We start from the raw sequence: 22,585 nt of genomic DNA, 5'->3' as shown, positions 1-22,585 counted from the left end.
TATCCTTGTGTTTCCAGTGCCATGATTCGAGTACAAAACACAAGAGATTTCCAATTCAACCAGTGGCACTTGCTTTGCCTCAGCCCTCAGGCGGCGATAATTTGCAAGAATTACCATGGATCTTATCGATAAGGATTTTCTAAAGAGGGGTGAAACCACCCTCGGTATCTGTACACAGTACAATGACTGTCAGGCACATTTCCCTTGACTGAATTCAGCCTTAAGCTCTCATCAAAGATTAGACTTCTTTACTGCCTTACTCAACCTAGATCAGCCTCTCTAGAGCCAGCGTTCCACAGAGTACTCTGAGTAGATGGACTCGAACGTGGAGCTATCAAAATGCGGGTCAAGCTAGAGCCAGAAGAGGAATTAACCACGGCCCGAGATATCGATATTTTGCCTGCAGAAGCTCTTATCTCTGTGCCGTGTCTCTAGACTCTCGTTGTTTGTCCTCCTCGCTCCCCTAAACACTGTACGCAACCATGAACACAGACCCGGGATTCATTGCTGCTGTCGAAGAGGCCAGGAAGGGTGCGGCCGAAGGAGGCGTGCCTATTGGTGCGGCACTAGTAGGCAAGGACGGAACCATTCTCGGCCGAGGACATAATATGCGTGTCCAAAATGGGAGCGCGACATTACATGTCAGTCTCCCCGGCTCTTCGTGCCAGACTACGGAGTACAGTCGAGGGTGTGGCTAACCTTACCCAGGCCGAGATGTCTGCTCTCGAGAACTCCGGCCGTCTGCCTGCGTCAGCGTACGAAGGCGCTACGATGTACACCACCCTATCGCCCTGTGATATGTGCACGGGGGCGTGTCTCTTGTACAAGATTAAGCGCGTGGTTATTGGGGAGAACAAGAACTTCATGGGCGGGGAGGAGTATCTAAAGAGCCGCGGAAAGGAGCTGGTGGTGCTGGATGATGAAGAGTGCAAACAAATGATGGAAAAATTCATCAAGGAGAAGCCTCAGCTTTGGTAGGTCTTCTTTTCATTTCTTTTGCTTCCTCTATTTAGCCCTCGATTTGGTGTTATATGACCCAAGAATCCTTGCTGACTGTAATTCAGGAACGAGGATATTGGTGAATAAATCGGGTAACTGTACTCGAATGCGCACGCAAGCCAATATGCTGTTTCCCGCTTAGTCCGCTGTCAGACGGTGGATTTCCTCAAAGTAAAATTTTAGATCATCCGGATTGACAAAAGGCGTAACGCCTACGAAATTAGCATTTGCATGATTTAAAACGAATAGAGAGCATACCGTGACCCAAGTTGGCAATCCACCCTTGCTTGCCCTTCTTGAACCCAGCAACCATAGTCTCCACAGCCTGTGTGATAGCCTCGCGGCCTCCGTAGAGAACCCCAGGGTCCGCGTTGCCTTGGATTGTAACCCGTCCGTTGGCAATCTTGAATGCCTCGGCCGGATCATGTAACCAGTCTAATCCAACTACATTGTATCCGGACTCGCAAAGGTCCTCAAGAGCATACCACGCACCCTTCGCGAATACTGTCATCGGCACGGGTTCAAGTCCCATCTCTTTCAACCGGCGCGGCAGGTTCGCCGAGATGTGTCTCAGATATGGGAGTGAGAAGTCCTTGAACGACGCCGGCGACAGCTCCCCAGCCCATGAGTCAAACACCTGAACGAGCTGGGCGCCCGCAGCAACCTGGAGCGCCAAATATTCAACACAGATCTCGGCGATCTTCTGCAGCAGCGCCTGCGACTCTTTCGGGTACTTATAAATCCACGTCTTGCTCTGGATAAACATCTTGCTACCGCCGCCCTCAACCATGTAGCAAAGCAGCGTCCAGGGCGCACCGCAGAATCCGATTAGCGGCACCCGTCCATTCAGCTTTGTTCGCGTAAGCGTAATAGCCTTGTACACGTAGTCTAATTCAGCCTTGACATCGACGTCGCGCGCCATGACCTTCTCGTATTGACCATCGGTTGGGGAGCGGAGGGGCTCGGGGAAATGAGGGCCCTTCTTGTCAACCATCTCTACCGTCATGCCCATAGCTTGCGGGATGACTAGAATGTCCGAGAAGATGATCGCAGCATCAATGAGACCCTCATACCGGTCGACGGGTTGGATGGTGATCGTTGAGGCGATTTCGGGGTCGCGGCAGCATTCGAAGAAGTCGCGGTTGCCCTTGGCTTCGTGGTATTCAGGGAGGTAGCGACCGGCTGCGAGAGCCAAATCTGTTAATTGACCATTCTTCCATAGATAGTGTATCGAGCAGAGAAGAAGGAGTTTGATGAGACATTGAGAGTAGCGTACCTTGTCGCATCACCCATATCGGCGGGCGGTGCACTTTCTCGCCTAAACATTGTTAGAGGAGAGGTCCCAAAGAGGAGAATAGATTTAGCATTACCCCGAGCGGCTCTCAACAGTAAATCATTCTTCAATGGGGCGAATTGTGTCATTTTGAAGGGGTTCATTTGGAGAGAAGAACATGGCAGCAGACTCCGACGATATTCCTGCTCCGGGTGCCTCGGGCCGTCTACCCCGCGGTCCACACCAGTCCTTCGACGTACCTTACTGTATAAATCTCCATTATTTATTCTACGGGTACCTACTTAGATAGAACACAGTTATGGATAATCAGGTTTGAATTCATATTCCATTTCCTAGAAACCTAGAGACCGCTTCATGTCCTGGACCGTCGCTGCGATAGCCCTAAGTCGATAATCTAATATGAGCAAGTATAGACTCGTCAATCTACAGGGGGTGACATTATCAAAAGATTGCCTACAGCGCAAGAACCTATTACAACTGTTAGCAAATGAAAGTAACAGTGCACGAGTGAGGCAATTGAGGGTGTGGCGTCAGCAAAAAATTAGAGTGTTTGTTGTTGCATTTTTTGTTCTTCATGACACCGGATGGTGTTACGAGTTAAAAATGATATCATCCTCCGCCGGAAAAAGGTAGGCAACAATGTGAAACATGTGAGGTAAAAAGAACGTACCTTGAAAACTCTGTAAGGATATGAAACGTCACTACGTTCATATCTTACTAGAGGAGTGAGTGATCACCAGTATCATTTTTCATTTACCCAACCTCACGATTGGTCATAAAAAGTATCTAATACATGGCAGTCGTATCTCGTGCAGGGACACGAGACGTTTAGTCGAAGAGACCGAAGCCCATGTCCTCATCGGACTCCTCAGCTTCCTCAGCAGGAGCAGCCTCAGCGGCAGCAGCAGCAGGAGCAGCACCACCAGCAGCGGCGGCGGGAGCAGCAGAAGCGTAGGCCTCAGGGTTGGCAATACGGTCCTTGAGCTCCTCAATCTCGGGCCAGCTGTACTCGGTCTCAACAGCAACAGCCAAGACCTTCTTGTAGCTGTTGACAATGGAGTGGATGACGGAGGGAAGGGTGGGGTAGTTGACAGCAAGGGAGATGCTGGTAATGGTGTTGATGGCACTGCTGAAGGCCTTGAGGAGCTGCTCCTCCTCAATGTCGAGAACGGCAGCGCTGAAGGTCTGGCCATCCTGGTAGACCTGCTGGATGGTCATACCGTAGGTGAAGGGGGAGATGTTGAGCATGTTGAGCAGGGTGGCCTCGGAAGGACCAACCTTGCTGCCCTCCTCAACGAGCTTGAGATCGGTGGTAATTTCAATGGTACCACGAGCGATCTTGGTGGGGACACCGAGAGCCTGGAAGAAAGAGGTCTTACCGGGTTCCATACCAGTGTTACCGGCAGGAATCCAGACATCGGCGGGAGCAACGGCACCAGCACGGGCAGGGGCAGCGACACGGTTGGAAAGGATCTTCTCCTTGGTCTCCTTGAGGTCGCCGTTGGTGAAGATGAAACCAACGTTGCCTATTCATCATCAGTCAACTCTTGCTTGTCCGTCCGACCAATTCGTGTACGCACCCTTGACATGAGGGAGCAGACGCTCGTACTCGGGGTTGTCGTTGATGAAGCCCTTAAGAGCACGACGAACCTAAAAAGACCCCACGTTAGAATTGCGGTCGCGTGGAATCACGAGCAATCGGAGAAGCTTACCATGGTGTTCTTGCCCATCAGGACAACACCCTCACCACGGAGGGCGATACGGATCTCGTGCATCTGCTGAGAGCTGACATTGTCGACACCGACGATGAACACAGTCTTGTATTCATCGAGCAGGTTCTTCAGCTTCTCGAAGTAAGCGGCCTTGGTAGCTGACTTGCCCCCCATGTCTCCTTATTTCACTGAAGATAGGATGTTTAAGGGCAAGGGAAAATTCGTGGATGTGATTTGGTGTCGTTCGTGATGTTAAAGCTTCTCGGATTTGTGCGTCGCAGATTTTCTTGTGGCTTTCCGCTCGCTAGCCGATCACGTGCGCCCCGCCCAAGCTCCGCAGAGAGAATATGATTATACGGAGTACGGCCGGAGCAAGACCATTGCATACTGAATATACACAATATTATACTGAGCTTTGCCTGGACTTGTCCTCATCAAGCAGACCTGATCTGTTGCTTTGCTAGCTAGTGGTCCGTACTGTTACTCGCTCCCAACGGGACCATCAGCCTGTCGGCAGCTATAAACAGCCATGGCCGAAAACTTCCAACACCCCTTCCAGTGCATACAGTTCGTCAAGAAAAAGAACGGTGAACATAGAGATGTGTTTGTAGCATCAGCGGGCGCAAAGCTCTTCTCCTACGCCGCGGACTCTGGACGGCGCCTCTCTGTCTGGCCGCAAGACGGTGCGGACAATAATATTCCTGGAACCAATGGTGCTGGATCTAACCCAGATACCGAAGGCCCACCGGAGAAGAAGAGGAAGGTTGAGCCATCTTCAGAAAAGGAGGGTGATGCTGGTACTGCAACTTCGAAGAAATCCTGCACGTGGACCAACATTCCCATCTTGACGTCCACGCCAGACGGGGAATATCTGGTTGCGCTTACAGGAGAGGACAAATGTATCCGTGTCTTCCAGATTGAAGAGGACGGTTCATTTGTGCACCTAAGTGAGAGGTAAGTTCGTTTCCCTCTGAGGTGACGGAGTAGAAGCTAACCAGTACCAGGCCAATGCCCAAGCGGCCATGCGCCATCACATTCATGGAAAACAACGACATCCTGACTGGCGACAAGTTCGGGGACGTCTACTCCATGCCCCTAATACCAAGCGCTGAGCCGCGCTCTACCATGAAGACTCCGGCCCAACGGTCCACGCCGATCGCAGCCACAAACCTAACCGTGCACACGCAGCGCAATCTCAAATCGCTAGAGATGCAAAAGAACATGCAGAACAAGCAGAAGAAAGAAATAGACAAGCCCGTCTTCGACCACGACCTGTTGCTTGGACATGTCTCTCTTCTCACAGACGTGGTCTTTGCCTCTTTACCGTCTCCAGACCCCTCGTCTACTAAGAGAAGAACCTACATCCTCAGCGCGGATAAAGACGAGCATATTCGGGTCTCGCGCGGGCGACCCCAGGCACACGTCATCGAGAACCACTGCTTTGGACATACAGCATTTATTTCTAAGCTTTGCATCCCTGAATGGGCTCCAGAGTATCTAGTCTCCGGCGGCGGGGACTCGCATCTTATCGTGTGGAACTGGACAGCCGGCCAAATACTGCATACTGTGCCCCTCGAGGAACAGCCAGCCGAAGGTGAAGCCAAGAAAATCGCCGTCCGCGGTATCTGGGCGGCTACTCTTGGTGCAGACTCACGGCGAGTCATTTTGGTTGCGCTGGAAGGGTAAGCACCCTCCTTCCCTCCCGCTCCCATTCACTCAACTCTCTACTGCAATATGTCATTGGAACTCGCTAATCAAGTCGTAGAAACCCGGCCCTTCTCCCATTTACCCTGGAACCCAACGGCTCCATGACCGCTCACACATCTATCAAGACCTCGGGCAACGTTCTTGATGTGCAAGTCCACAAAGATATAGTATTCGTCTCTGTCGACTGCATCCGCACTCCGGGGTCAATGCAGGAATGGCGCTCCAGTCCAATTGCTTCAAACACGCTCGAAGCGTTCCAGCTCAAGCAAGGCACAGCAGAGTGGGAGGCGGTCACTGATTACCAACTGGTCAGCACAATTAACGCTACGGGGACATTACCGGTAACTTTGGCGGATGGTGTAGAGGAAAAGGAGAAGGAGAAGAAGGCGTTGAATGACGTGTTCTATGGGCTGGAGAATCTGAGAAAGCAAACGTCGTGGGAGGGTGAGGCGACGGTTTTCTGATATGGTTGATTCTCTTGTGTATATGTACTTGTAAATCTGAAGTTATAGATGCGGTTTGGGATAACTAAAAGTCTGCTATGTTATCTTATAGAAGGATATAATGCTTGGGATGCTGTTTACATTATTATGCATATATACCGCTCAACGTATAATATGCCCGAGTTAATGAATCACGTAATGCTCTGTTCTGGTCTCGATGCTGCCCCAGAGATGAGGTATCTAGACCTCAAAAGATAACAATATATCTAAACTCGTCGCTGAAACGTAGACTATACACAAAAAGCCCACCCACATCAACCATCATCACCACTCCTCGCAAATCTTCCACCGAACCCTAGATCTCTTCGGAAGAACTTGCCAAGGTTCTTAAGGTTCTCGTTCAAGTTAGACCCCACCTCACCAGCCTGACTTTGATTCGGCCCAGAAGACCCAGGTATTGCGGCCGGTGTAGAAGCGGCCAAGTTACCTGCTCCAGCCGCACCCGGGTTAACAGGCGTGGAGGACATGGGCGTGCCCAACCTATCCACACCATCCTTCGCAGCGGAAATAAGTGCAGAACCAAGCAGCGACGCATCAAAGCGGCTCGTCGATGCCGCGGCAGAGGTGCCGAGGTTGCCAAGGCCGAGGCCCTGGGAGACGGAAGTTGAGGAGGAAGCGGAGGTTGTTTGGAGTGCGGCTAGAAAGGGGTTTGTTTCCTGAATGTTTGAGGCGTAGCGGTCGGAAGTGCGGTGAATCTGGAAGAGTTCGACAAGGTGGTTCTGTTCCTGGCGGCTCCGGATGCCCTTCAGGTCAAGGATTTTGCGGAAGTTATTATTGTTTCGATCTGCGATGTGGATTAGGTATGCTTGAACGAGGGCTTCGGGAGGCGATGGTTGGACTTGGAGGGTCTTGAGCAAGGTTTCGATCTTCGCGAAGCTGTTATTAACACGCTTGACGAAACCGGCGGGTGGAGGCGCGGGGAGGAGTGAAGATAGACCGGTTTTAAGGGTGTATGTGTCTAGGAGCATCTGATTTGTGTTAGACATAGCTCCTACTTTGAGTATAGTGAACTTACCTGCTCTGCACCCGTCTCCGAGACTGGTTTACAATGGAAGATGTTCTGCAGGAAGATGTTCGAAATCAACTCCACTATGTGGTCAGCAAAAGCTCTGGCGTATTGTTGCTTGTGGATCATTAGCAGTATCTCTGACGCCTTGGAAATGGTTTTCGACAAGAGCTCTCCAACATAGGAGCTTTGGTCGCTCACCCCTTCCAGCCGATTCCAAGGGGTGTTGCGCATTTCTCGCCAGCAAGGCTCAAGTTCTGTCTCAACTTTGCGCACCAGGCCTCGCACGGCAGCCGACGCTATTCCCATGAATGAGTCAGCTTGACTTTGCAAGTCGACACTTTGCTTCAGATTCTTGTCAAGACGACCCTTTATCTTCTCCTCTAACTGATTACATGTAGTATAGCAGTAGTCCGCTGTATTAAGAACAGCAATATAGTCCTCAATCGTCGGCGTGCCCAGCGGACTGTGGACGGTGGGTTGGTCGCTGATATAGTATAGTAGTACCTGTTGAGCGTACTGGTCGAGATACTTGCCGAACACTTTTGCCAGATCTGCGAGACTTGCGCCTGTAGAGAGCTTTGCACACTGCTGGAGAGCATGCCTGTAGAATGTGAACAGCTCCATGGAAGAAGAAATGACAATGTGCGAATCGAATTCTTCTCCTGGGGGTTTAACAGGCTGTTGACGGTATTTTGGTATCAACCCGGCCAACTGCTGATCCTGAGCATTTACCCATACACTTAGATATGGCTCAAATGCTTCGGAGATAGCTTGGCCGAATACAGGTGTTTCCGCTGACGCAAATGTATCGGTGGATGGACGAGAATCAATGGCGAACCGTCTTTCCAGGGAATGTTCAAAGTCAAGCGTTTCCTGCAAACACGAGAGCAACAAACTGACATCGATAGTCTGGCCATTCCGCACAGACCGTGATAAGATTCCCTTGAAATCATCTCTGGTCCCCTCGCAGAATGCGTTCGCCAGTATCTCATCCACTCTCCACGACGCAGGGAAAATAGGGGCGTACTCTTCGTCGTAGATTCGCAGGATCCGTCGAAACCATGAGTACCTCCGTGAAATATTGTCCAGCGAGCCCGCCTCCTCATTATTCCGGAAAACCTGCCGGTACTCGCGCAGCTGGAAATTACAGTACCAAGTCATCAGCCTCGATCTCGCATGTTCCCCAAGCGCATCCATAACAGAGCATGCCTCCGAGAGCGCTGTCTTCCTCGCGCCAACCTCCCCCTTGGCGAACGCCAGCTCAAAGTCCTCACATATTTGCTCCAGCAAGTCTCTTTGGATATCCGCCACATTCCGGCTAAGGAGCGCAATCTGATCAATCGATCTATACGACTTGAAGTGCGCGACGAGCTGAATCACGGCCTGAAGCAGCTGGGAACAGTCCCGGTATTGCCTCGTGCGACTGAGGACACGCAATTGATCATACGCGGTCGTCAACATCTGAAGCCGTTTCAAGGCCGTCATCGACTGCGTCAAGTTCTTCTTCGCGTTGTCTAGCTGTTTGATATCCGCCGTCATTTCTGTGATGGACTGCTCTGTCTTGGACGCGCGGTCGCGGACATCGTCAATTTTTTTGAACAGCTCGGACAGATCTGATTTGGCGGCTTGAATGCGCTCGACGCTCTCTGCATTGGATGTAACCTGGTCTTCTACCAGCGCCCCGATCTCGTTGTCGAGCTCAGTTTCGTAATCACGCAACCGTTGGGACACATCGGAAACGGAGGACAGCGTGGAAGGGTGCGAGAAGATCTCGTTCAGGTGGTTAATTGGATCGTAGTCCGCTGAAGCAATTACCATCAATCAGCAAGCTTTCATAAAGCGTGGTCTCAATCGCACAGACTCACCTGCGTCCAACGGATCGAGGGGCGCGGCCCCGTTGGAAGCCATCTGACCGGTGCTATGTGAGGTCGTCGTAACGGGCATTCCATTAGTTCTCGGGAATTGACGCAAGGCTCATGCTGCAGGTTCGACTGGAACGCATGCGCCGTTTACTGCGTATATTAGGTATACTTCAGCGACGACGGGAGGGTTCTATGAGGCTGGACTGAACTTCTGGTGCGGAGAGTTGGCGGGAACTGCAGCTTTGGTAAGTGATCGGCTCCGGCCGCCAAGTCGGCCAGTAGAGAAGAGCACGTATCTACTAATAAATCTACAAATCTAAGCCAAGTTAATGAGCAAGGCAATGGGTTTGATTCTCGCTCTCTCTCTGACGTGTCTTCGTGGTCTTTATAATACAACAAATTGGGATATTCAAACGTATGATAAACCTTCAGCCATTTCGCCGAGCCATGCAGCCACCAAGTAAATTGGAAACAAAATTGAGGAAGAAAATAAAATAAAAAGCATTTTGCTATCCTCTCATTCCTTGAACAGGTTGTAGAGATGCGTGATGAATTTCAGATTCGGGGCTATGCCGTAACTCCTGGAAGGAAAGCGTCAGGTGGTAACTGGCCCTGTGTCTGTGGGCATAATTAGCAAAGCGTCACAGAGCAGTCGGGGCGTAGTTGCCCTACCTTTAATTCTTCAAAGTTCTTCAAAGCAGCATCCATGTTCCAGTTATTCCCTGAAAGAGCAAGTTCGGAGTATTGCAGTGTCATCATTGTTTTGGCGCTCAGTTGCATTACTAACTGCTCTTGTTGTACCTGAACATCGGCTTTCCCAGGAACTGGAAGTCCGTAGCCAGCAGGGGCTGCTGGATCCGCCACGGGTGTCGCAACAGGAGCTGCTGCTGGCCGAGCAGCGACAGGAGGAGGTTCCAGTTGCCATGCTTCGTTGCCGCCATATGCGCGCAAACATAGCACATCGCTGATAACCCTGATTCCTCCTACACCTGCTCCCGGCCCGATAATAAAGGTTCGGTCGAAGCTTCGAGTTTCCACTTTCCCGGAATTATCCTCTTCGAACTTTCCATGTACCATGATAAGGAAACCACCAACGCCGGTTGAACTCTGCCCCGATATATCAGGAAGTCCAGGAATTGGAAAACATTCAATGAGCCACTCTTCAGGATGCGCTGCAATATCGGGATGTCTCGTCGGCGGAAGGGTCGTCCATAACTCCTTTATTTTCTCTACGCCCGTATAAGTCCGAGACATTCTCGCAGGTAAATGACTGATTTTGAGGAGGTTTCGACTCTTTTTGAGGTACGGGTCCCAAGGAGCTGGTTCGGTTTGCAGCGCCCTCGGGGCGGATGTGTTGACATTAAGTGAAAAGGTTGAGCTGTTATCGTAGAACCCGCTGACGATCTCGGCCCGGTTATTATCGTAGCCAGTGAAGAAAGCTCGAATAAAGTTTTCGGCGATTTGGCCTTCATCGTGGAAATGGGGGGCCTGGACGGGAATCGGCGTTTTCTTTTGCGCAGCGATTTCTTCGTCGGTGCGGACCTGGGTGTTGTTCAGGGTCTTGAGTTCGGGATACCATTTAAGCATGGTATCCTTGAAATTGGGATCAGCACTGAAGGGATTGCCAGTGAGATCAAGGAACTGCAGTTTGCGAAATTTCCACCGCCATCCAATAAGTGCCTGTGCGTCGGCGAAGTTATTGTTCGACAGGTCAAGGTTTTTTAAATCGGGGAATGTTTGGGAAAGCGTCGTAACGACGGAGATATTGGAGAGTTGATTGTCAGCAAGGCTGACACTCTCGACAGCCTCACGTCGCGCCGTGGCGTTATCAAAGTTCAGCTCCCACACCTTCATAAGCGCAGGGAAGAACTTGGATTCAGTGGAAGTTGTGCCAAATATGCCCATAGCCACTAGGTCCGGGTCGGTTCCCAACTTAGACAGATCGAGCAATTTGGATTGTTGGTAATACCGCCTCCCCAGTATCGCAGTCATTTTCGATTTTGTGTCTGCGGTAGACGGAGTGGTACCGTTTTGTGCCGGAATCGAGTGATTCAACAATGGAGCGGTATCCTGGTCGTATTTTTCGATGGTAAGAGGCGCTCCTGCAAAAGTAAAGCCATTAAGCTGTAGCATTCTTTCTAATGATTCCGGTCGGATGGACACTATCAGAGCGTCGCCTTCAACCCGCGACTAATCAACGTTAGCAAGGCTTAAGGGACCTTGAAAACCGCAGGCAGCCATCCAAATAAACATAACGCCCATAAAGCCTAGGCATCCGCCGATCGTCGTTCTTTTCTGGAGGGGACCATCCTTGAAAACGAGAACATATCGGAGAAGAGCGGACGGGACGTTGGTAATGTGTGTTCATGTCGGTGGCCGCCAGTTCAGTAGTGTTGCACATACCTTAGAAATTCTTACGCGCGGGCCAGATTTCGAGTCGGGTGAGGTGAGTTTCTTCTCGAGAAAAGCGACCAGGCTTTCGACGCCACCGTCGCGGTTGGACGCCGCCTTGCTTTCTTTCCATCCACGAACAGCAACCTGTTCCGTGGGAGACGCGCGCCCTCCTTGCCGGATGTTCGCTTGGGCGTTCGAGCTGGATAGGGCCTTTTGGATTTGACTGATACTCCGATCGAGAGCGGTGTTTGCTCGGGTTGCAGAGGAAGCGGGACGACCAGAACCTGAACGGGTTTTTTGTCCACGAATTGCGCCTGCGCCTGCGCCCATCGCCAAATCACCATCTCGGTCAACCTTTGTCGGAGGAGCACCCCGCTTGCGAATCCCCCCACGATCACCAGTACTTGCGCGGGTACTGGTGCGACCGCGAGAAGACCTGCCTCTTTTCATGATGATGTATAGAGTCGAAGTTCGAAGAAGTCGATCAATATGCGAAGGTAAGGTATAGAGGATCGAAGGGTAGAAGGAGGCCACTCGTCGAAGTTAAGACTGGCTGCGCAAAGCAAAACAAAGCGCTGAGCGCCTTAGTCTCTCAATGAGTGTATCGGCATGTATCAGGGAATGAGATCAATGAAAGGAATGAATAAAGAGAAGATATATCGCTCTTATACTGCGATCCAAAACGAAGTAAAGGTTGGCCTCCTGTTTGAGGCCTGGGCAGCGAACTGAGTCAACAGCAAAAAAAAAGTGACGTTCGTTTGAATCCATTTCTGCAGGCAGATGAGTCACGTGCATTAGGCGGCATTGGGGCTCAAAGCACGTGACAGATTCCAGGCACGGCGGGGCAGGATCAAGGTGGGCCTAGGCTCTGGCCAATGGTATAGTGCGGTCTGTCCTTTGAGTAATACCAATACACGCCAGGAATTCCCGACACATAAATAGATTACGCGTTACGTGTCTTTATTCGGGTCAAAGAGATAAACGACGCCGACTAAAATCACTCCAAGTCATCCAGCGCAACTCCTGGACAGCTTTCGCCCAGGTAAAAAACCGAAAGCAAACGGCGAAAATTCACAATTGGCTGCTCGGCGCGGACGGCTTGCTCAGATTAGGTGCGTGCGTGCCCGGTTCTCCGTGACATGCTCGAGGATCCGTGTAGATCGTTCAATGGCTTCGTAGTTCGCTGCTGCTACCGACACTTTCGAGATCACTTCAGACTGATAACTTTCCTTCTCTTCAGGAGCTATACTACAGCCTAGCCGGTCTAGGACCGAATCAACAGCCGCCCTCGTATGATCGTCGATCGATTGCCATAAGCCATGGCGGCCAAATCACGGTTCACAAGGCTAGACGCCTTCGCGAAAACAGTCGATGAGGCTCGCATCCGCACCACCTCCGGAGGAATCATCACTATCGCCTCACTGCTTATCATAATATGGCTTACGTGGGGAGAGTGGGTGGACTACAGGCGGGTGGCAGTTTTGCCGGAGCTCGTCGTCGACAAGTCAAGAGGAGAGAAGATGGAGATCCACCTGAACATCACATTCCCTCGGCTTCCCTGCGAACTCACGACTCTCGATGTCATGGATGTCTCGGGCGAGCAGCAGGTTGGCGTCGCGCACGGCGTGAACAAGGTCCGCCTTGCGCCTGCTGCGGAGGGCGGCCGCGTCCTTGACGTCCAGGCACTGCAACTGTAAGCGGAGCAGCTTCCACTCCATCACCCTCCCATAAAACCCCGCTAACAGGTCCCAAGCCACGCCGAAGAAGCCAAGCACCTCGACCCAGACTACTGCGGCGAATGCGGCGGCGCGCCCCCACCTCCCAACGCCATAAAGCCCGGGTGCTGCAGCACCTGCGACGAAGTGCGCGAAGCGTACGCCCAGAAACAATGGGGATTCGGCAAGGGGACCAACATTGAGCAATGCGAGCGCGAGCACTACGCCGAGCGGATTGACGCGCAACGCCGCGAAGGATGCCGACTTGAGGGTGTTATCCGTGTCAACAAGGTTGTTGGCAACTTTCACATTGCGCCTGGGCGCAGTTTCTCCTCTAACAACGTGCACATCCACGACATCGCGAACTACGAGGAAAGGGGTCTGTCGCCGGCTGAGCAGCACACAATGTCTCATATCATTCACAGCCTCCGCTTTGGACCGCAATTACCAGACGAGCTCTCGGATCGTTGGCAGTGGACGGACCACCACCACACTAACCCACTTGATAGCACGAGCCAAGAAGCACCTGAGCCCGCTTACAGCTTTATGTATTTCATCAAGGTCGTCTCAACATCCTACCTACCCCTCGGCTGGGACCCTCTCTATTCAGCATCCCTCCACGCTGCGGCCGACACGAACACCCCGCTCGGCGCGCAAGGCCTTAGCGCCGGCTCACAAGGCAGCATCGAAACACATCAGTACAGCGTAACCTCACACAAGCGGTCCCTGCGCGGTGGCGATGCATCAGACGAGGCTCATAAGGAGCGCATCCACGCAGCGGGCGGTATTCCCGGCGTCTTTTTCAACTACGACATCTCGCCGATGAAGGTTATCAATCGTGAGGCGAGGCCGAAGACCTTCACTGGTTTCTTGACGGGTGTATGCGCAATTGTTGGTGGGACGCTTACCGTTGCGGCGGCTATTGATCGCACGCTTTATGAGGGAGTTAGTAGGGTGCGAAAGTTGCATTCGAACTGATAACCTACACACCTACTTGGTGGGCCCTCAAATCAGCGCAGCACCTGTACAGAGGCTAGCCCACTAGTAGAGGAAACCATCAAATACAGCACACATTGGGGTTGGAATCGTGGAAGGGGCGGCCGGGCATAAAGTACGGGTCGCTCCGTCACTCAGTTAGCAATAAAGGCGTTCCTGGTCATCCATTTCTTTCCTTGTATATTTGCAGTCTAGGTCAATTCAACAAATACATTACTGGTGTTAGATTCATTCATTCTTATCCGGCTGGGCTACTTGGTTAGTCCTCTTTCTAGCCAAGATGATGATGTGCTGTAAGAAGAGGTATACACATTATCTATAAGCCATATCACTGTTATTCGTACTTCGCGGTCGTAGTATCGTATCCAATTCCTCCAGTCCCGTAATCAAGAAGACAGCGTAATATACCAATTTCGCTGCGCTAAATCCCAGTCTATGTCTAGACCATACCTTTGTAATGCCGAATAGTACATCCCGTGCAGAAACACCGCACCTTTATCCTGGGCTCTCTTCTAGGGTGCCACGGAATGAAGGCCCAACTTCGTCTTCATTCATCCAGTTCAACCTGCATTTCTCGTTCTGGATAGACAAGGTCATGATTAGCCTCAGACTCACTGAGATCAAGCCTCTCAATTATGCTTACCCCAAATCTTATTAGCCGACGCGACAATGATCTCTGCTTTCGCGAGTAGCTTCCCAGCGTAGCGCTCAGCTTCAGTTGGGTGAAGCTGGTTTCGCTGGGTCTTACGAGGGTTAACCTTCAGAAATAGGGTTAGTGTGACAATAGAGGTACAGTCTGAGGTGCCTTACCATCTTCAATACGGGTACAATATCCTTGGGATCTGCCTCAGCTAATGCTCTCAGGTTCCGAAACCCATTATCGCGAAGTAACCTTGCCGTCCAGCCTTTGACATAGGTCACTTGGGCCATTTCGAGAAGATCAGCTCGCGCACCTGCTTCCAACCGATCGCGCATGTGATCGAGAACTGCGGCTAACATACCCCAGCCCATGCGCTGACAAAACTTGACTATTCCCGCGGCGAATCCATGACACTGTTGCGCTAGAGTCTGGATTGTTCCACGGGGAATCTTGTACCGACTTGAAATCACAGGTAATGGAACCTCGTTGCTGAGATCACGGAGCTGGAAGGCTGTATATGCGCGCCGATATATTCTTGCTTGAGTCACTTGTTCCGGGGTGTCTTCTTTTAGTGATGCACCACTTTGAACCCTGCAGAAGTCAGTACTGGAAGTTCAAGATGGGCTCTATGGATAACCGCACATTGAGTTCACAAAGCCAGGGTTTACTCCAACGAACTGTAAAGCGCGTATACCACTGTCATCCAGGGTATCCAATAAGTCCCTGAAGGTTGGCCAATCAATCTGAGTCTGTGCCGCGGCCTGGAGCGGAGTAAACATGTAGAAAACATGCATGTCGCCGTCCATCACGAAAGCCTGGAGCGCTCGCTTCAGCTCTTCGTACACGAAAAGACCGTCATCTGGCGCAAAGGCAGAAGCAACCACGGCTTGTCCAAGCTGCGTGGCTACATAAGACTCGTCTTCATTCAGTTGAATGAGTTTTTCTTCTGCCAGCTCTTGGAGGGCTGAGTCCATGATGCTGTACGACAGCTTCTTATCGACAGTCCGATACAAAAGGGTACATTTCACATATTCTTTGATGGCTGCAACGCCTGAGACAAGACCGGTTGCAATTGCCTCCAAGAGTGCTCTAAGAATGTGAACAACCTTCTTTCCTGGCAGCAGTGGACACTTACCGTTTCAGTCCTCTCTTTTCCGGTGCCAAACAACTTTCAATTGCTGGCATATCCGCCTCCAGGAGGTCGCAAACAGCCTGAAGATCAGATTTTCCGACAATAAGGTATGTCTCACCTGCCTCATCTTTGCCTTTGCGGCCGGCTCGACCGCACATTTGGCGCCTGCCCATTAGCGAATCGTAATCCTGCTGGTTACCCGGCCGACTTACAACATTGCTGGCCCAACTAGTTCACGGCCCATGCGTGCTCCATTTATGATGACTCTTCTCGCCGGAAGGTTGACGCCAGCGGCGAGACTGCAAGTGGCAACCAGCACCTTTAGAACACCTTGATCATATGCCTGTGCAATGGCTTCACGCTCTTCGGTCGTCATCCCTGCGTCTAAGCATGATCAGTATCAAGCCCTCAGTGACTGATCAGAGATTTACTTACTGTGAAATCCCACCCCTTTGATGAGGGTTTTCTCCAAAGCCGGATCCAGTCCGCTGGGAAGACTGCGAAGCTCTGCCAGCAGGTCGAGTCGCTTACCCAGATCTTCCGCGCCAAGCGTAGCTGGATCGGGCATTGCCTCGCTTATGAGCGCAGCTTGAACTTGACAGGCTACTCTACTGCCACAGAACACCAGAGCACCGTATCCTGCAGTGACCGTGTCGATCGCCATCGCTACCATTGCGTTTGACATCGGGTTAGATAATTCCCTGAAGGCAGAAGGTTTAATTGTGCGCTGGGGAGGCACGGCCTCGCTCAAGAAGGGTCCTCCTGTGGTTGTCAGCTTCGACATTGTCTGAAAGAGTTGTCTCGAGGTCGCAGCCGGGTAGATCGCGTTATCATAAATAAGATATTCGTCCACGGGTACTGGACGATAGGTTGATACAAAGTATCTAGCATTAATCCAGTCTGCCAATAGTTCCGTGTTCTGAACCTGTCAGATATTGCATTTTGTCATTGGGAGGTTGTTTACCGAGATGGTAGCGCTCATTCCAATGATCTGAATATCCTGCTGCAGTAAAAGCAGCTTGGTCACCATCAGTTCCAACAAGTATCCTCGGTGCTCGTCGTCAAGCATATGCAGTTCGTCCAACACGACTGCCCCCAGTTCCCCAATACTGCATTCCTCAATAGCAGTGTTGATCAAAGAGTTCGCCTAAGACTGTCAGATCGAGTCATGCCAGTATCCTTGCGATGGCAAACCTTCTCAATGGTGCAAACTGCAATGTCTGTATCGTCCCAAGAGGCGGTAGTTTTGCTCCCACCAAAGAAACCAGAAATTCGAATAGATTTCTGCATTCTCCTCCAACGGTGATGACTCGGGTCCGGGTCCCCATCGTCAACGGCGAATTTTTCAACATCCTGGACAATACGCCGGAGCCACTTAAGTTTCTCTTGGACCAAGGCCACGTACGGGAGGACCAGAATCGCTTTGCGCGTGGGGTTCTCGATGATCCGCTTCAGCATCAGGACATCAGCCACAAGCGACTTCCCACCGCCGGTGGGTGCCGTATAGATTAAATGCCGCTTCCCTTTCAGGAGGCCTTCGCCAAGCAAGCATGATGCCTGCCATTGGTAGATGCTGGTGACACCGGCAGCGGCAAAGTTGGCCACCAGCGCTGGGGGCAGCCCGAATCTAGGGTCGTTCAGAGACTGAAGGGAGCCTTGGGACTTTGACGGATCATCTGGTCGTGGTTTCTGTTCCTTCTCAGAACCCGAAACAGTACATATCTCACTGGCAATCAGACGACTCTTCGGAAGATGCACTTGAGGCCGGTTAAAATCCAGTCCTTGGCCAGTAGGGAGATTCTGACGTGAGGTCCCATTAATTGCATGAGAACTGGGATTGTTTGTCTCCTCATCTAAAGCGCCGCTGGGGGGCCGTTTCTGGCCCGCCAGCGGGGCTACGGCAAAAGGCTGCTGACGGGCGATATCGACTGATGTCTGGAAGCCACTGTTCTGGATAGCTCCTCTGTGAGCAGACATATCGCGGCTCTCGGTCAACGAGCCTCCAGGCGGGGCTGCCAGTTGCCCATTCGTGGCCAACCACCGAAATGTCCGTTTGGCTAGATCGGGACACGCTTTGAGTCTGGGAAAATCTGCTAATCAAGAAATTAAAAATATACAGCAAGAGCGGTGCTGGTGTTTACAACCGTCGCGCCTTCCGCATCGGGGCGCGTGTGCAAATCAGCAAGCAAATCAGCAAGCAACCCACCGTGCCTGATGAGTCCTGAGAAATCAGGCAATAAACCAACTCTATCTGGCCCGGCCCAAGCTCGGCCGTGGCCAATCATCACAATACACCACAAACTATCCTAACCTGCTCGTTTCTGAACTGATGCAACTAATAGTCCTTGGGAGGGCAAGCCATTAATATTGATATGCTTGCTTTTTTCCAGCTTCCGTGCGCAATGCAAGCGTTCCTGACCATGTAAGAAATCTGATTGCCTGAGCCTTGAGGCGTCCAACGACGCCTGACGGCTGAAGCGCAAAGCGCCGGTGATCCACCGATCCATGGGACCCTCCGCCCCACACCCGTAGTCGTCACTGACTTTCAACATTCTGCAATGTCTCAAGACTGCAACGAGCCCGGGATTTGAGGTCCAGGCTGGGCTTCAGCTTGTATCTCACCATTGACAGAGAGAAATTGTCGTGGTGGCCAGGAATTGGGAATGCTCTCCGCATTCCTCATTCCTTTGATGTCGGACTGGAAAACATGGCAAGTCACATGATGGCCGCTTTGATCTGCACTAATGCAGCGTTGAGAGCTCTTCACCACTTGGGAGGGCAATGTCCTGCCCCGGGCCCTGGCCCCTTGATGCAGAAGTCCATGCTATCACCGCTCGCTTATACGTGCCTGGACGTGCTTATACCTCAGTTCATCTGCTGGTGACTTGATTTGCTTGGACCCGACTTCCGACCGGCGAGTCCCCGCGTTGGTCGATAGACAGGCACGGATGTCTCGGCCTCGGCGGCTTCGGGGAGGACATCAAGTGATCTGCCGCGCGTAAGTCCGCCACGAGGCAGAAGCCAGAGTGCCCCTCAGCAAAGATCCTGCATCCCAAATTCCTGCGACAGGTATATAAATTATGCCATGGTGCCGTTGCAGTTCTCAGCTTATTTTCTGGTGTAGAAGATTCAGCCATCGACGGCACCAGTCGATCTCATCGCGGATCCAGCATCCTTTACCAGATTCGGCGAAGAGGGTGAGAAGACTGAGACTGAGCAACGTCGAATCATCGGCCGTTGGATTATTCTTCAAAAATAGGCCCTATGATTGAATAAAAGGGGTGGATGGAACCACACCAAAGCACACCCCTCCCGTCCGTGACGCGCTACGTACCAGGCAGTCGTGTCATTGCCAAACCGGTCCAACAGAAGTGCCTACGGTAGTCTCTGGGTTCCTATATTGACTTTTGATATAATGAGTGATATTATATCTTAAATAGTGGCTATGGACGATAATTGACATGGTCTCGAGTTCTTTTCACTCTGAGTTGGTGACCGCACAGTAGGAACGGGCGCATAATAAAGATTCGTTCTCCCGCTAAACGGTGAGCCAAGACGACCCGGTTCGCGGGGAATGCCCACCAGCCTACTGTCAACCTCGAACGGTCCACGAAAACCAGCAGGGACACTTCGCGCCTCGCACAGTTTCCCAATCTTTCTGAAAGTGTACCAATTGCTTGTTTTCAATGCGAGTTAAATGGAAGTAAAAGCGGTTAAACTCATGTTCAACGAATTAAATAGACTCGTATTGGCAGCAGTAAAGAATCCCTGAGCTGGCGGCTTTCCGTTCCGGTGGGTTCGCACGTTTATATATCTGGCAACCTGCCGTTAAGAGTAATAACGTGAACCAAAGGACCGAACAACCATTTCGAAGCGACCTACTGTGTATATTTCGCATCTCATATTTCACATCTCATATCTAACATCCTACATATCAACATATGAACATACAACGATATAAGCCAGCGGCTGGACTCGGCATTCTTTTCGTAACCGGCAGCCCAGTGATCCAGCCCAGCACGATGAAACCCCCGGTCGTGACTTGATAGTCGTACAGACAAGACCGCTGGGATCTTTCGTGGTCTGTTATGGGCTTAGTTCGTGATGATGATGACACATCGCCTGAAAAGGGAACGAAAGTAACCGCTGCTGAACCCTCCGGGAACCGCTGCCGCAGCTGCACCTTCACCTTCACCTTCGATTCTCGAGATGGCGTCAAGGGCCGTTCTCTTTGTGTACCTGCTAGGCTGTCCACCGACAAAGACAAGATCGAGTCACGAATCAGAGACAAAGCTGCATCGCCCGCTAAAAAATCTCGACAAATCAAACGAGAGTGTCCGAGAGTAGTCCCAGAGTAGTCCCAATCCAGTCATAGCCTGGTCCCCGAGTCAGCGACCCTGGACTGCGCACATATAGACTTGGCATCCGACACACTTTCCATTATCCCCCAAACACGATGCGCCACCGGCCAACATTCCCACCATCCCACTACGACTGCGACTGCCGATTCTGCTGATCCATTCTCGCCCGTCTCTGCGGGCGACGGTCGATATAAATCTTCACTCCCTCGATCGGTCCCCCTCCCGACCCAGCTCGCATGCGTAGCGAGTCTGAAGATCGTTATCTCATTTTCACATTTCATCCCATATCAGTCATCTTCTGCTTTCTTTTCATATGCAGGCCCCCTGCCCGCGGTTGATCCCCAATATCGTCACCATTCTTCGCATCGGGTCGCTCGGCCCACCGTCGCGCTCCCCTCGCAGCACCACATCATTGATGATTTATTACTGCTAGCTCTCAAATCGCACACGTAGACCCTCCAGGCCGTTGCACGGCGTACCTACTCCCTAGCTACCTAGCTACCTAGCTACTTATCTACCTACCTATCTATCTTCTACGAGTATAGTTGGCCAATGCCTCCTAGATAAATGATAATCCTGGTCGCCGCGCTATTCCCTATTCCTAGTCCTGACTCCTCCCTATTCCTCGGTCCCTCGTTGTGGGAACAGCATGCTAGTCCCCGGCGGGCCCTGCCAGACAGCTGGGACGCAGCACGCTTAACCAGAACCTGAACCTCACGCCTCGAGCCACCGAAAGGAGACTCGCAGAGACTCGCATTATTCACTGCGGTGGAATCTGTGGATGGAGGATCCGTCATATTAACATATCGGGACTAGGGGCGAGGACGTGGACTGGTCGGGATCCTGGACGGCTCTACTACGACCTACTGCTTCAATTCTTCCTTTTCTTCCATTTCTGTCTGTCCTTCCTGTCCTTCCTGTCTTTCCTGTTCGTCTGCTCTGCTGCTCTTTACCCGCTCTCTGGGCTCTTGTCTCGTTCTCTTGTCCGCTCGAGGCGCCTCTGTACCCAGCCTACTCAACCCGCTCCTCACTCGTCGGACTCTTTTGTCGTCTCGGTCTGCTATCACTCGATCTCCCAGTCGGTTCGCTGCCTGGGATCATTAAGACCAGAGCTCTGTCCCAGTTGAGAGTGGTTCCAGTATCAACTGCTTTCGCCAGCCCCAGTCGATCACTGGGTTACTCACATTCTTATCGGCATCGTCTTCTTCTGGCTATTTGCCCTCCCAGGCCTTTCACCCCACGAGTGCCCCGGCTGCGTTCCTCTCTTGTTTGGCTTCCACCGCCGCTAGTCCATTTCCCTACTTACCTTCATTTTACTTCTAGACTCTCTCCATTCGTCTTCCATCTTCCATCCTCCATCCTCCTTCTTCACTCCTTCCCTTCCTCTTCTCTTCACCTCTCCCTCCCTCCGTCCGTCCGTCCTCTCTCTTTCTCGTCCTCTTCCCCTCCAGTCGCGTCTAGTCTCCACATTGCCACATCCTCTGCATCCTCTGTTCTGAGTCGATTGCTTGTGGGAAGGCTAAGACCGTCTATTTGTCTATCCGTCTATCTTGTCTACTTGTCTATTGATATCCTGATCTTCGAGATCTGTCGAGATCCTGTCGATATCCTGTCGATATCCTGATCTTCTGGTAGACTTCCAATAGTTACCATCCCTCCACGCCCTTGCTGGACCACACAGGGTTCCAACCCAGCAGATCGTCCATTTTCACTTTCTTCGTTCGTCTATTTTCGCACTTCCCTTTTCCCTCGTCCTCCCTCGTCGTCCTCTTCCTCTCTCCAACTTTGTGACCGGTTGGTGACCGGTTGGTGACTGGAGCGGCACTCTTCCCTCTCTTCACGGGAACTTTCAACTTTTGATTTTCCCTTGATTTTCCTCCATTTTCCTCCATTTTCGCTTTCCCTCCCCCTTGATACTCGGCCGATGCCGTCCCAAACCCCCCGTTCCACCCATCGCCCGTGAACTTGCATCTGATGAGGGATCGTCTCCCCGTCACGGCCCGTTGCTGAATTTCTGCATCTCGCGTGCCCCGTGAACCACCACCGCAGCACCGTGAGCACGGAGGCCCAATAACCTCCCGACTCTCTTTTCTTGTCGCGTCGGAGGGCCGGCAATGTCCTCGGATAGGTCACCGCCCCCCAACTCGCAGTCTCCATTCCAGTCGCAGCTCCAGTCTCAGCAACCACCCGTGAGGCCCGACTCTCCCTCCTCCACCAGCACACCTCTTCCCGCCGCGGGCAGCCGTCGCATGCCTACCCCT

The 22,585-nt window shown here is 51.9% G+C and overlaps 8 protein-coding genes across 8 annotated transcripts; 3 read left to right on the top strand and 5 right to left on the bottom strand.

The window, feature by feature from the left end:
• Positions 1 to 300: 300 nt before the first annotated feature.
• BDW70DRAFT_24033 (cytosine deaminase) lies at positions 301 to 1,099 on the top strand. Its single transcript, XM_073743577.1, has 2 exons — positions 301 to 641; positions 709 to 1,099. The coding sequence occupies exons 1-2, from the start codon at positions 483 to 485 to the stop codon at positions 976 to 978; spliced, it is 429 nt and encodes a 142-aa protein (XP_073597720.1). The 5' UTR covers positions 301 to 482; the 3' UTR covers positions 979 to 1,099.
• On the bottom strand, positions 953 to 2,426 carry BDW70DRAFT_133239 (uroporphyrinogen decarboxylase HEM12). Its single transcript, XM_073736291.1, has 4 exons — positions 2,370 to 2,426; positions 2,276 to 2,317; positions 1,258 to 2,181; positions 953 to 1,211 (listed from the first exon to the last, which is right to left on the bottom strand). The coding sequence occupies exons 1-4, from the start codon at positions 2,419 to 2,421 to the stop codon at positions 1,138 to 1,140; spliced, it is 1,092 nt and encodes a 363-aa protein (XP_073597719.1). The 5' UTR covers positions 2,422 to 2,426; the 3' UTR covers positions 953 to 1,137.
• A 202-nt stretch (positions 2,427 to 2,628) lies between these two features.
• On the bottom strand, positions 2,629 to 4,248 carry BDW70DRAFT_133238 (60S ribosomal protein uL10). Its single transcript, XM_073736290.1, has 4 exons — positions 4,006 to 4,248; positions 3,874 to 3,943; positions 2,964 to 3,819; positions 2,629 to 2,761 (listed from the first exon to the last, which is right to left on the bottom strand). Exons 1-3 carry the CDS (start codon positions 4,177 to 4,179, stop codon positions 3,122 to 3,124), a joined length of 942 nt encoding a protein of 313 aa, XP_073597718.1. The 5' UTR covers positions 4,180 to 4,248; the 3' UTR covers positions 2,629 to 2,761; positions 2,964 to 3,121.
• Positions 4,249 to 4,429: 181 nt separating this feature from the next.
• Positions 4,430 to 6,176, top strand: trm82 (putative tRNA methyltransferase; the record flags this gene model as incomplete). Its single annotated transcript, XM_073742059.1, has 3 exons — positions 4,430 to 4,959; positions 5,010 to 5,687; positions 5,771 to 6,176. Exons 1-3 carry the CDS (start codon positions 4,535 to 4,537, stop codon positions 6,174 to 6,176), a joined length of 1,509 nt encoding a protein of 502 aa, XP_073597717.1. The 5' UTR covers positions 4,430 to 4,534.
• Positions 6,177 to 6,266: 90 nt separating this feature from the next.
• On the bottom strand, positions 6,267 to 9,324 carry BDW70DRAFT_24005 (putative GARP complex subunit Vps53). The gene is made up of 3 exons (XM_073743576.1): positions 9,090 to 9,324; positions 7,231 to 9,026; positions 6,267 to 7,183 (listed from the first exon to the last, which is right to left on the bottom strand). The coding sequence occupies exons 1-3, from the start codon at positions 9,166 to 9,168 to the stop codon at positions 6,470 to 6,472; spliced, it is 2,589 nt and encodes an 862-aa protein (XP_073597716.1). The 5' UTR covers positions 9,169 to 9,324; the 3' UTR covers positions 6,267 to 6,469.
• Positions 9,325 to 9,416: 92 nt separating this feature from the next.
• On the bottom strand, positions 9,417 to 12,191 carry BDW70DRAFT_133232 (mRNA export factor mexA). The gene is made up of 3 exons (XM_073736289.1): positions 11,490 to 12,191; positions 9,759 to 11,276; positions 9,417 to 9,704 (listed from the first exon to the last, which is right to left on the bottom strand). The coding sequence occupies exons 1-3, from the start codon at positions 11,928 to 11,930 to the stop codon at positions 9,654 to 9,656; spliced, it is 2,010 nt and encodes a 669-aa protein (XP_073597715.1). The 5' UTR covers positions 11,931 to 12,191; the 3' UTR covers positions 9,417 to 9,653.
• A 608-nt stretch (positions 12,192 to 12,799) lies between these two features.
• On the top strand, positions 12,800 to 14,173 carry BDW70DRAFT_149089 (retrograde cargo receptor ERV46; the record flags this gene model as incomplete). Its single annotated transcript, XM_073738956.1, has 2 exons — positions 12,800 to 13,173; positions 13,234 to 14,173. 2 exons carry the CDS (start codon positions 12,800 to 12,802, stop codon positions 14,171 to 14,173), a joined length of 1,314 nt encoding a protein of 437 aa, XP_073597714.1.
• Positions 14,174 to 14,405: 232 nt separating this feature from the next.
• On the bottom strand, positions 14,406 to 18,104 carry BDW70DRAFT_23982 (DEAD/DEAH box helicase). The gene is made up of 9 exons (XM_073743575.1): positions 17,158 to 18,104; positions 16,928 to 17,110; positions 16,399 to 16,882; positions 16,176 to 16,347; positions 15,967 to 16,128; positions 15,474 to 15,920; positions 15,002 to 15,422; positions 14,835 to 14,949; positions 14,406 to 14,770 (listed from the first exon to the last, which is right to left on the bottom strand). Exons 1-9 carry the CDS (start codon positions 17,938 to 17,940, stop codon positions 14,739 to 14,741), a joined length of 2,799 nt encoding a protein of 932 aa, XP_073597713.1. The 5' UTR covers positions 17,941 to 18,104; the 3' UTR covers positions 14,406 to 14,738.
• Positions 18,105 to 22,585: the final 4,481 nt, after the last annotated feature.

Source organism: Aspergillus foveolatus (genome assembly GCF_047715535.1).
Source record: "Aspergillus foveolatus strain CBS 279.81 unplaced genomic scaffold BDW70scaffold_14, whole genome shotgun sequence".
Classification (NCBI taxonomy): Eukaryota; Fungi; Ascomycota; class Eurotiomycetes; order Eurotiales; family Aspergillaceae; genus Aspergillus; species Aspergillus foveolatus.
This window is presented reverse-complemented; position numbering and strand designations above follow the sequence as displayed.

Coding starts and splice junctions, on each gene's coding strand:
- BDW70DRAFT_133239 (XM_073736291.1), bottom strand. CDS start 2,421: ATGACACAATTCGCCCCATTGAAGAATGATTTACTGTTGAGAGCCGCT. Junction 2,318..2,369: donor ACTGTTGAGAGCCGCTCGGG/GTAATGCTAAAT, acceptor AACAATGTTTAG/GCGAGAAAGTGCACCGCCCG. Junction 1,212..1,257: donor GATTGCCAACTTGGGTCACG/GTATGCTCTCTA, acceptor CTAATTTCGTAG/GCGTTACGCCTTTTGTCAAT.
- BDW70DRAFT_23982 (XM_073743575.1), bottom strand. CDS start 17,940: ATGTCTGCTCACAGAGGAGCTATCCAGAACAGTGGCTTCCAGACATCA. Junction 16,129..16,175: donor CTAGTTGGGCCAGCAATGTT/GTAAGTCGGCCG, acceptor GCTAATGGGCAG/GCGCCAAATGTGCGGTCGAG. Junction 14,950..15,001: donor TTGTACCCGTATTGAAGATG/GTAAGGCACCTC, acceptor CTATTTCTGAAG/GTTAACCCTCGTAAGACCCA.
- BDW70DRAFT_24033 (XM_073743577.1), top strand. CDS start 483: ATGAACACAGACCCGGGATTCATTGCTGCTGTCGAAGAGGCCAGGAAG. Junction 642..708: donor ATGGGAGCGCGACATTACAT/GTCAGTCTCCCC, acceptor AACCTTACCCAG/GCCGAGATGTCTGCTCTCGA.
- BDW70DRAFT_133238 (XM_073736290.1), bottom strand. CDS start 4,179: ATGGGGGGCAAGTCAGCTACCAAGGCCGCTTACTTCGAGAAGCTGAAG. Junction 3,944..4,005: donor TGATGGGCAAGAACACCATG/GTAAGCTTCTCC, acceptor GGGTCTTTTTAG/GTTCGTCGTGCTCTTAAGGG. Junction 3,820..3,873: donor TCTGCTCCCTCATGTCAAGG/GTGCGTACACGA, acceptor GATGATGAATAG/GCAACGTTGGTTTCATCTTC.
- BDW70DRAFT_24005 (XM_073743576.1), bottom strand. CDS start 9,168: ATGCCCGTTACGACGACCTCACATAGCACCGGTCAGATGGCTTCCAAC. Junction 9,027..9,089: donor CCTCGATCCGTTGGACGCAG/GTGAGTCTGTGC, acceptor TAATTGCTTCAG/CGGACTACGATCCAATTAAC. Junction 7,184..7,230: donor CGGAGACGGGTGCAGAGCAG/GTAAGTTCACTA, acceptor AACACAAATCAG/ATGCTCCTAGACACATACAC.
- BDW70DRAFT_133232 (XM_073736289.1), bottom strand. CDS start 11,930: ATGAAAAGAGGCAGGTCTTCTCGCGGTCGCACCAGTACCCGCGCAAGT. Junction 11,277..11,489: donor CGCGCGTAAGAATTTCTAAG/GTATGTGCAACA, acceptor AACGTTGATTAG/TCGCGGGTTGAAGGCGACGC. Junction 9,705..9,758: donor AGAACTTTGAAGAATTAAAG/GTAGGGCAACTA, acceptor TTATGCCCACAG/ACACAGGGCCAGTTACCACC.